This window comes from Octopus sinensis, linkage group LG6 (assembly GCF_006345805.1).
Source record: "Octopus sinensis linkage group LG6, ASM634580v1, whole genome shotgun sequence".
Classification (NCBI taxonomy): domain Eukaryota; kingdom Metazoa; phylum Mollusca; class Cephalopoda; order Octopoda; family Octopodidae; genus Octopus; species Octopus sinensis.
The window spans coordinates 74,497,487-74,509,633 of NC_043002.1; the positions used below are offsets into that span (position 1 = coordinate 74,497,487).

General features: G+C 38.1%; 2 protein-coding genes across 2 annotated transcripts in view; both read right to left on the bottom strand.

Moving 5' to 3' along the window:
* Positions 1-1,206, bottom strand: part of LOC115213529 (forkhead box protein J1-B-like) — a 228,762-nt gene extending 227,556 nt beyond the window's left edge. The window contains exon 1 of the mRNA XM_029782550.2: positions 365-1,206. The gene's annotated coding sequence lies outside the window, so the exon portion shown is untranslated. The remainder of the gene's footprint in view (positions 1-364) is intronic.
* A 3,025-nt stretch (positions 1,207-4,231) lies between these two features.
* Positions 4,232-4,621, bottom strand: LOC115213259. Its single transcript, XM_029782194.1, has one exon. The coding sequence runs from the start codon at positions 4,619-4,621 to the stop codon at positions 4,232-4,234; it is 390 nt and encodes a 129-aa protein (XP_029638054.1).
* Between the last annotated feature and the right edge of the window lie 7,526 nt (positions 4,622-12,147).

Below are 12,147 nucleotides of genomic sequence, written 5' to 3' on the forward strand. Positions count from 1 at the left end.
AAACGCGCAACCAACATAACCAGCATCGATGCGAGCCGACCATGCAAGCATTATATATCGGTCGGTCGGCGTGCTAGATGTAGCAGCTAAATTTTTCTCAAATCAGTCTGTAAACAAGAGACAGACAGACAGACAGACTGACAGTTAGACAGACAAAGACATGGACGCGTTGGATGATACAATCTTAAATATACTGTGCCTGAAAAAAAAAACATTTTGAAAAAAGACGAGTTGGCTATGGTTGGAATATTTTTATCATAGATCTACCGGTGACGTCTGACTTAGGTTTAAATAACAGTAACAGCATCAACAGACTTATAATATTATTCTGCTTGTTAATATTAATAGTAATGGTCGTACTTACGTGTGATCCACCAAAAAGTTTTTAAAATGCAGAGATATGGTAAGGACTTCTTATTGTGGCAAAAAGCCAGCTTTTTGTTTCTCTGTCTTTTCTTTTTGTTTTGTTTTTTGGTAATAAAAGGGGCGTTTATTACAAGTCAACTAAAACGACTGCATTATCTTGTTGGTATTTATTATTTTGTTTTGTTTCATTCACTACAACAGGATTTGAACTCAAAACATAAGAAAAGCAACCAAAATGGTCAGCTGTCTGTCGTTGCATTTAAAGTTTGTTGCTGTTGCTTTCTAGTTGATATTTTTCTTTTTTCTCAGTTAAACACTCGATAATATTACTTTATATTTATAAAGGATCGTTTGAAAGAAAAGCCAACACCCACCGTCTGGATTATTTGTTCAATTACATATAATAATATATCATTACCCAGGTAAAATAAATTGACGTAAATGTATGGATTGCAAATCTTGATTTTGTAGGTGGATGGTTTTCATTTTAACTTTACCTTCTATATATAGCTGTTTCTTAGAGACTGGTGCAAAAAGTAGTGTTCTGTGTTCGGATAATAATTTCACAGAGGTAAATAATAATTTTTTTTTTAAATTAAAACAAAATGATGTCTTTTTGAAAATAGACAATTATAAAGATTAAAATCCCCTGAGATATCCACGCGTTTTAATCCGTTGATGTTTTGAGTTGATATTCACAATATACAATTTCCGAAATGTTTCCAGTTCCTCGAAGTTCTTACGGCTGTTAAAAGTTCCTTATATCTTAATATACATAAATGATATATGTTATAGATATATTTAGATATACATACATATACATATAGGTACTTATGTTAATATATCAACATACGCATATGTGTATGTATAGATAGATAGATAGATAGATAGATAGATAGATAGATAGATAGATAGATAGATAGATAGATAGATAGATAGATAGATAGATAGATAGAGACAGATACTGTAAATGTTTGTATGTGTGCGTGTGTTTGAATTGTACGTATATGAATTATGTATTTATTAACACGAGGTATTATGTATGTAGGTACGTAAGTATAAATATGTTTGTGTGTATAAGGGGCTAGTTATTATTAACTATATATATTTTCTCAGGTCTACGTACATACACACATACATAAATATATATATATATACACACACACACAGTCAAGTATGTATATATATATGTATTTATATTTATATATACTTGGATTGATCTTCGATTGATTGATTGATATAAGTTAGGAAGAATGACTTTTCATTGATAAAATGTAAAATGCATATATAGGTGGAGGGAGCAGATAAAAAGAGATGGAAAGGAAATTGAGACACAGACAGACAGACAGGCAGGCAGGCAGATTTGAAATTCCAACAAGTACACGAGTGTGTCTGCTTCCTTTCACTCAGAGTTTGTTTTGATTTCTATCCTTTAAATTTTCCATTCGGGGGTTGCCTACAGAAGTTATTGATAATATTATTATTGTAACTTTCATCAGACTTTCTGCGTCGTCGTCGTTGTTGTTGTTGTTGTTGTTGCTGTTGTTGTTATTGTTGTTTCCGTCGTCGTCGCTGCTGCTGCTGCTGATACTTGTGATAATAGTAATGATTATAAATATGATAATAATAATAATAATAATAATAATAATAATAATAGTAACAACGGTGACTACAGAAATGGGTGATGATTTTGATATTGATGATGTTTGATGGATGATATAGGCAGAGAAGTTGATGGCTAGTTAGTAATAAGGTTGATAGTCAGTGGTAATACTTTTGTGATGAAGATCTTAGAGGTTGTGTTTGGAAAGAGTCCATAACTCTTGTCTTTCACACCTTTCCAAAAACAAAAAAAAAATACCCGACGACGACGCCCGATCTTTTGAATGTAACGGGAATCAATAGAAACGCCGGCTTAATGGATCTGAGCGAGAGAGAAAGAATGATAAACAGAGAGAGAGGGAGAGGGAGCGGAAGAAGGGAGTGAGTGAGGGTAGGAGGAGAAGAAGAATTGGAAGAGGAAAGGAGGAGCGGGAGGAGGAGGAGAGGAACAGAGAACGAGAGGGTTGTGACAGAAAGATGTGGATGGACAAATGCACACACACACACACATGCACGCACGCAAACACACGCGCTCACGCAACCGTACACAGAAAGTGAAACAGGTAGATGGACAGTAAGAGAAGGAGAGAGAGAGAGAGAGGCGGGTAGAGGAAGCAGTGTCTCCTACTGCTGCTGCACTTGTTGCTGCAATAGAGAAGTAACCATCCTCCTCCTCTTTCTTTCCCCTCTCTCTCTCTATTTTTTCTCTCTCTATTTTCTCTCTCTCTCTCTCTCTCTCTCATCGTCATCAGCCCGTCTCTGTCTCTTCTCTCCATCAACTCATCTTGTCTGTAACAATTGGCCGATAACATGTTTACAACTAGTGTTTACATTTTTACGTTCACACGTTATGCAAACATCTGTCTTCAACTTGTTGCTAATATATTGTGAACACAGAAATGTGTGACCTGTTATAAGCTTTATATATATATATATATATCCTTTCGGGGTCGATAAATTAAGTACCAGTTGCGCACTGCGATCGATATAATCGACTTAATCCGTTTGTCTGTCCTTGTTTGTCCCCTCTGTGTATAGCCCCTTGCGGGCAGTAAAAGAAATAAGAGACACCCGGCGTTGCCCGGGAACGAAATTTTTTCTTTATGTATTGGAAGAAAAAAGCAAAATATGTCGTATAGGAATTTGTTATTCTAAATTCAATTTATTCTTTAATTGGGAAATCAATTCTGAATTCAAAATACGAAATAATAATAATAATAATAATAATATAATAATAATAATAATAATAATAATAATAATAATAATATAACAAGAGCACTCAGAGAGCGCAAACCTCCGCCAACGCAACATCAAAGTCCTCTCAACGATTAATCGGAGATGATTTTTAAAATGAGAATATTTGGAATAAAATCTGCTCTCACAAACGAGAATACAAAAAATGAACCCGATCGCTCTCAAACGGAAAAGTAATCCATTCATTTATATATTGAATGAGAGGTGAAAAGAGAGGAGATGAAATACTAATACAGTGAAGGAAACGTTGTGAGAGTAATAGCCATGATTGGAAAGGTGTGAGAGAAAGTAATAACAGTGAGAAAGAAGAAACGAAGTGGCAAATAAAGCGTCGTTTGAATGAGAAAGGAAGGCGTGATAGATGAATAACGAAGGAAAGGGTGAAAAAGCCAATAAACGGCGTTTGAAGCCTGAGTATATGTATGTGTAAAAGAGAGGTATGTTTGCGTGTATGTGTGCGTGTGTGTACGTGTGTGTGTGTGTGTGTAGAATGGAAATGGGATGGTAATGTTTAACGCTGAAAATGTGTGAGTATATGTGTGTATTCGTGTGCATGTACAAGAGAACTATGTGAAACTTTACATATACAAATAAAATAAAGAAAATATAAAAAATAATCCAGAACCCTTGTCCGGTATCGGATTGATCCCAAAATCTAATGAGACCATGCCAGTCACAGGGCTAAACATCACTGAAAGTTTCATCCGAATCCACCCAACAGTTCTTGAGATATCTTGTCCACGGACAAACAAACAAACAAACACGACTGAAAACAATACCTGGAGGTAATAAACGAAAATACAAAATTTACCACTTTTATGCTGAAAGAAATTACGTAAGAGCTTCTGAGTAAACAACATTCTTTGTTTTCTGGTTTGGAGCATAGACAAATAGGTCTTGCAAACTACCTACCCTGGAGCAACCAACATAAAGTTGACCACGAGAAAAGCAAGCCAGTAGATTTCAATGTCTGATCTTGAGCTTTATTAATAGATATTGCAAAGCAAAGTCACACTGGAAATTGTGTTCGTTTGATCTCAAATGGCATGTCTGTTGGTTTGATTGGAATTCTTGGAATGAAAACCTCTTCTCCCGCAACACATCCAGTGATGATGGTAGCTTCTGTCATTGTACCATTGCATAATTTAGGAGGATCTAACTTTCTTAGAAGCAGTATTGGGACTCCTACCTTCAGAAAAGGTTTATGTGGAGGTGTTCCAGGTGGATCAAGGCAACTAGGGAATTCTGTTGGGTAATGGACAGCTTCATTTTCATCAAGGACTGAATCAACTGATTTGTACTTCTTAATGACTGTTGGAATCTTATTCATTAATTCATAGTTAATCCTTGCTACTGTATCACTTTTTGGAGCAAGAGTTTCCAGAAAAGAAAGAAACATTATAAAATGCTTATGTAATATTGTATTATTTACTCTCTCTTTTACTCTTTTACTTGTTTCGGTCATGTGACTGTGGCCATGCTGGAGCACTGCCTTTTGTCGAGGAAATCGACCCCAGGACTTATTATTTGTAAGCCTAGTACTTATTGTATCGGTCTGTTTTGCCGAACCGCTAAGTTACGGGGACGTAAACACACCAGCATCGGTTGTCAAGCGATGTTGGGGGGACAAACACAGACACACAAACATATACACACACGTACATATACATAAATATATATACAGATACATACATATATACATATATATACATATACATACATATATACGACGGGCTTCTTTCAGTTTCCGTCTACCAAATCCACTCATAAGGCTTTGGTCGGCCCGAGGCTATAGTAGAAGATACTTGCCCAAGGTGCCACGCAGTGGGACTGAACCCAGAGCCATGTGGTTGGTAAGCAAGCTACTTACCACACAGCCACTCCTACGCCCATTGTTTACAAAATAAATACAAGATAAAAAATTGTCAACTTTTATTATATTCATTATATATATTGTTTCCTGTATAAATTAATATTACTAAGAAATATTGCCGGGCCCTGGCACATTGGAAAAAAAGCTGCCTGTACGCCACATCAGATAGTTTGAGAATCACTGCTTTAAGGTCTTAGTTTCCATTGTATCTCTATGTGACATGGTGCATTCAACCCAAATGATAAGGTGGCACTGGCACAACACTTCTGCTGAACTTGAATCTTTGCTTGTGTTATAAATTGGACTGTCATTTGTGACCAGGTTTAGTGGTAATTTAAAAGCAGAATGAGCTGTTTCGTCCTCATGAGAGAATGGTGACAGCAAAGCCAGACAATGGTACAGCAACTGCTATTCATTTTTGTTGCCTTACCTCGGAGAGAAGTAATGTTACAAATGTTTTGCCTGTGCCACCAGGAGCATCAACAAAGAAAATTCCTCTGCTTTTTTTCTGATGATTGTGGAACGGCCGCACGCACGCATACACACACAGATACATATACATACAGTATCAAACATCAGATGAACTGGATGGTGAAGTGTATGTGTGTGTAAGAGAGAGAGAGAGAGACAGAGAGCGAGTGAAGAGGTGTGTTGTCATGTATACGTACAGGCATAAATAAATAGGCTTACATCTTTCTAGTGCGTATGTGAGAGAGAGAGGGGGGAGAGCACACATACATACAAAAAAGATGGATGCATATGTATGTACGTATACATGACAACACCCCCTTCACTCACTCACACACATACAGACACATACACATGCATAAATATATATAAACGTACATACAAAAACACACGTGTGCGTGTGTGGCTGACTACAAATACGTAGAGCTGAACAGAAAATATATTTAAAAAATTTTACGGAAATTAACGAAGTGAGTGAGTTCAAGCAAAATAATGTTCATATTTTTTGAACGCACCATGCTGATTTGCAAAATTTTAATGTGATACTTGTGTAATAACGAAATCAAATCCGGAGTGTGTGTGTGTGTGTGTGAGAGAGAGAGAGAGAGAGAGAGAGAGAGAGAGAGAACTTTGCAAACAATTAATGAAATAAACATGTAATGAAAGAATAATCAAAATAAAGGCACGTTAAAAACTTGAACCGAAACTCAGTAAATATTTCTTTCAGTAATTTATCGTAGTTGTTTACAAATAGCAAATTAAAACTTGAAATGAAAACATTAAAATAGAGTGAGAGACTTCGCCGTTTTTACGTCATTACGGAAGTTGACATTGAGAAACCATTTTAAAGAAGTGAATCACAAATATCAAGCAATATTTTTAATTTTAATTTTAAAAATTCTAACATCTGTCCGAGGTCAAATTTTTCATGCATCACAAGTATGGAAGCAATTGGTAAAGCCGTTTTTGCGTGAAAAGCGAATGCACACACAACTCTATTTTATATATATATATATATATATATATATATATATATATATATATATAATACATCAAGTACAGAACGTCACCAACGAGTGAAAAATACGTAGACACACGAGTGATAGGTACAGGACAAATTACCAAAAAATAGGAGCGGTTGTGTAGTAAGATGCTTCCTTCCCAACCTGTGGTTCCGGGTTCAGTCCCACTGCGTGGTACCTTGGGCAAATATCTTTTACTATAGCCTCGAGTCGACCAAAGCCTTGTGAGTGGATTTGGTAGACGGAAGCTGAAAAAGCCCGCCTTATATATATGTGTGTGTGTGTGTGTTTGCTGTTTGTGTCTGTGTTTGTCCCCCCTCCATCACTTGACAACCAATGTTGGTGTGTTTACGTCCCCGTAACTTAGCGGTTCTGCAAAAAGAGACCGATAGATAAGTACTAGGCCTACAAAGAATAAGTTCTGGGGTCGATTTATTCGACTAAAGGTGGTGCTCCAGCATGGCTGCAGTCAAATGACTGAAACAAGTAAAAGAGTGAAAGAGAATAAGAACAGGACATCGCCAACGAGTGAAAAATCTGCAAATATAATGAGAGATGAGTACGGGACAAAATACCACGTTGTGTGTGTGCGTGTGTGTGTGTGTGTGTGTGTGTGTGGTGTGTGTGTGTGTGTGTGTGTAAAGGGGTAAAAAATTGATATCAATTTGATTAATATCAATTTAAATCAGTGGCCTTGCATATTGAAAAAATCTGAAGATTCAGAAAAATTATATTACAAACATATAAAAGGGATGACCACTAAGTGGAAATCCAATATATATACAGGGTTATTCAAAAAGAATGAACCGATTTCATTACGCAATACTTTAATAAGGAAATGCAATAGAACACTCCAGCTAAGTCACAAGTATTTACTCACAATCAACTTTATTTCCTGTCTTACAAGTGTTCAATGTGGCAACAACCTGCAGCACGGGCAACGTCAATGCGAAAAGAGAGTTCCTCCCAGACGCGTATCAGCATATCACGATCCACTGAGTACTTTTTTGGCTGTCTGGTTGAATGATTTATCAAAGTTTTTCCAATTCCCTTCTATGTCGATATCTTCTGGAATCGCCTCAAGCAAAGCAAATTTAATCTTTAGATCCATAATGAACTTACTTTGATATACTGATACGCGTCTGGGAGGAATTCTCTTATTGCATTGATGTTGCCCATGCTGCAGGTGGTGGCCACATTGAACACTTGTAATACAGAAAATAAAAGTTGATTGTGGGTAAATACTTGTGACTTAGTTGGAGTTTTCTATTACTTTACTTTATTAAAATATAGCGTAATGAAATCGGTTCATTCTTTTTGAATAACCCTGTGTGTGTGTGTGTGTGTGTGTGTGTGTGTGTGTGTGTGTGTGTGTGTGTGTGTGTGTGTGTGTGTGTGTGTGTGTGTGTGTGTGTGTGTGTGTGTGTGTGTGTGTTTGTGCGTGCGTGCGTGCGTATTCTTAAATATATCTCTTTAGATTTTTGCAATTAAATACTATTAGGAATTCAATAAAAAAATTAAGTTATTTTATGTATTGTAGAAGTACAACCAATTTACCGCCGATAAATTTTAATAACAAGATCATATATAAACCTCCAAGAGCCATGTGGACCTTGGTTGAGAACAACTGGTCTAAAACGAAGTTAAATTTCAAAAGAAATTAAGCAAAACAAATCATAGTGTTATCTTTGAAAAGTCTAAAGACAAGAATGCATGAGAACAGTGATTCCCAACGTAGGGCATATGCCCCATCGGTGGTACTTGGGAAAATTCTGATGGGGAGTGGAGTCCAAAATTTTCTTTCTTTTTCCTCGGTGGAACATGGAATTGTGAAAATCTTTTTTTCACAGCAAACATACCACACCTATACTGAGCCTAGCCAAACGAATCCTTCCATCCAAGCGTATTGTGTGAAGACCGCCTGCTACAGTATAGCGCTATTCTAATTTCCATTGAAGTAAAGTATGTTTGCTGTAGTGAGCCAAACGGCTAGCTTCAGAACCTATTCTTTCGAACAAATCGTTGACAAAACTGTTCATGATGGACATAGCTTTGCTGGAAATACCATTGTCAGGGTGGACTTGCTTCATTACTTTGTAGATGTAGATGGAATAACTTTCCTTTCTCTTCCTCTTACATTTCTTGTCCCCAGCAGGGCGAGAGGCCTTAGCCTTGGAAGCCTTCTTGGCTCTTAATATTTAAGAAATATTAAAAATAAAGTGGGGTTTTTTTCTAACCACCAGTCGAACATATATTTTTCAGGAAAGTTATAGTGGAGCTTGGAGTAGGGGAAATAGTTTGGGAAAAACACTGCATTAGAAAATATAAATGTAGATGCACTCTGGTTGGAAAAATTCTTGGCTGAGCACAGGCAGATTATATTTGTTTCTCGTATTAGTGCCTAACAAGACCTGGTATATTTTCAGTTTTACAAAATTTGGGGAGAAATTGAGAATTACCATAAACACCGACAAAATAAACCCAACACGAGTCATGGCACAGTGCCTGGGTTAACAATTCTGCCAACCCACCACCTTCATTGTGAATAAAGTAATGACGATTTCTTTTGACTAAAATACAAAGCCAGCATTTGAAAAGCAAGAAAGATGCCAAATCGATTAAACAGATTCCTGACCAAATATAATAGGTCAGGCATGGGTAAACTTTTTCGAAAAACAGACCGTATGAGAGAAATTGGCACATCACCAGACGGGCCGCACTAAAAAACAATTCAAGGAATTTTTTCTTTGCTGTAACATTCAGAAAGTCCCGCGAGCCGCAATTTGTCCATGGCTGATACGGATCCTTAGTACCAATCCCTTCTACTTTTATTTTTATTTTTTTGTTTATTTATTTTATTCTTCTTTAGTCAAACCTGCTACGATTTGAACTCGGAATGTTAAGAGGTGAAACTCAATACTGAATTTCTTTTTTTTTGTTTTGTTTATTTGTTTGTTTGTTTGTTTCTACATCGATCACTGTGCAATTTCTGCCAACTCGTCAACCAACCCTGTGAACAACTGATGAAATAATAAAATACCCGAGAAACAAAGCATTACCATGGCAACAACATCCTGAAAGATAAGATGAAGTGTGTGCGTGTGTGTGTGTGAGTGTTTTTCGTTGTAAGTGTTTTCCTAAATCTTTCTTTAAAGTCAAAGAGAAAGAAAAGAATGTCCTCTACACCGCTTACTGTTTCTTCCTTTTCCTTTTCCTTTCCCTCTACCTGCAGACCAAGACGTTAACAGATGTAATTGGTTCGATATTAGATAACCGTACTAATTGAGGCGATGTTGGCGGGGAGAACAGTGACCGGATAATGGAGACGGTAGGGTTGATGGTGGTGGTGGTGGTGGTAGCGGTGGTAGCGGTCGTCGTCGTTGTCGTCAACGTGATGACGATGATGGTGATGGCAGTAGTTGTGCTGAGATTGGTAGTAGTAGTGGTGGTGGTGATACTGGTGGCGCTACTGAGGATACAGGCAGTGGTAGTGGCGGTGGTGGCGGTGGTGGCGGTGGTGGTGGCGGCGGCGGCGGCGGCGCGGCGGCGGCGGCGGCGGTGGTGGTGGTGGTGGTGGTGATGGTGGTGGTAGTGGTGGTAGAAATGGTGGTGGTGGTGGTGGTAATAGTGATGATAGAAATGGTGGTGGTGGTAGTGGTGGTACAGGTGGTACAGGTGGTACAGGTGGTAATTTGATAATGGAGCTATGAATTGACTTTATAAGGTGATGGTGGCGATGGTAGCTGGGATGATGGTGGTGGTGATGCTGCTGCTACTACTGGTGCTGGTAATTTGATAATTGACTGATGTATTAGGGTTTATTTTTTTTATTATTGTGGTGGTGGTGGTGGTGGTGGTGGTGGTGGCGGCGGTGGTAGTGGCGTTGGTGGCGGTGGCGGTGGTGTTGGGTGGGTGGGAGTAGCAGCAGATAATAGAAGTGATGATACTTAATGTGACATTGACTGCGTTGGTGGTAGGGCATTGATGGAGTGTGGTGGGGGATAGAATTGTGGTGATAATGCGAATAGTAATGGGGGAGGGGTTGGTATTAGGGGACAGGGTTTGGAGTGGCAGCTTATGTTTATTCATATTTAGGATAAACGTAGAATCTCTCTAATTTGGTTTCAGTCTCATATGACGGGACTTCTTTTTTTTTTTTTTTGTTTTTGTAAAATAAAGCAACACATACACCTCTCCTCCGCTTCCTCCTCCTCGTTTTTTCCTCCTTCTTTTCCTCTTCCTCCTTTTTCACTTTTTCTTCCTTCTCCTTCTCCTCCTCCTCATCTTTTCATCCTCTTCCTCCTTATCCACCTCTTCCTTCTCTTCCTTCTTTCCTCTGTTTTCCTCCTTTTCCTCTTCTCCGCCTCTTCCTGCTTTTCCACTTTTCTTCCTTCTCCTCCACATCCTCATCTTTTCTTTTCCTTCCTCCTCTTCTTTCTTCTAGACCTTTTCTTCCTTCTCCCCTTTCACCTGTTCCTCTTCCTCTACCTCCTCCTCTCCCTCTTCTTCCCCCGCTTCCTTTTCTCCCACTCCACTTCCTCTACCTCTCTCTCTCTCTCTCTCTCTCTCTCTTCCTTCTTTTCAACATCAGTTTATTAAAAAAAAGGAGCACGCCGTCGGTTACGACGACGAGGGTCCCAGCTGATACGATCAACGGAACAGCTTCCTTGTGAAATTAACGTGCAAGTGACTGAGCAATACGCAAACACGTGTACCCCTAACGTAGTTCTCAGGGAGATTCAGCGTGATACAGAGCGTGACAATGCCGGCCCTTTTTTGTCAGCTGAGTGGACTGGAGCAACGTAAAATAAAGTGTCTTGCTCAAGGACACAACGCGTCGCCGGGAATTGAACTCACGATCTTATAATCGTGAGTCGAATGCCCTAACCACTAAGCCACGCACCTTCACAACCTCAGTTTATAGTAAGTATACAAATATAGAACAACACAAGCTGTAAAATTTTACTTGAGAGACCCCGAAGAGACTTTCGTGTTAAAAGAAAAACTCAGAGTTTCACTCAGGAGGTCGGAGGATTGTCAAACCTGATGTTTCGACCTGATTTGGTTTCCTCAGTGACGAATATCCCGCAAGTCCTGAGCTAGACCGAAAATACTTGTCCTCGAGAAACATTTACTGAGTTGTGTGAAAGCTAACAGGGCTAGAATTAAATCAATGTAGGGATATGAAACAGCCTTAGATTAAAATTCTGGTATGTATAACGTTTATAATATGTATACAAATGTGGAAAGGCAGTAGCTGTAACACTTTGTCTTAGGAAAACATCTCACTGATTCGGTTTCAAGCCAAAATGAAAAATTAATTTGTAGACCATAATTCGCAAGGACAAATATTTATCTCTAACAATATTTATCTATTATAATATTTATCTAGAAATAAATATTTATTTATAAAACGTATACTTTTACTCCTAAAAGAGCATTTTATTTTGCTCGAAGCATTGCAAATGTGCAAGATAAATGTTTGCAAATAATGCAGGTGAGGTATTATGAAAATGAATTAAAACAAAGAAAAAAAATAGACCTGTTGCCTTACAAAGGGAG

Coding starts and splice junctions, on each gene's coding strand:
- LOC115213259 (XM_029782194.1), bottom strand. CDS start 4,621: ATGTTTCTTTCTTTTCTGGAAACTCTTGCTCCAAAAAGTGATACAGTA.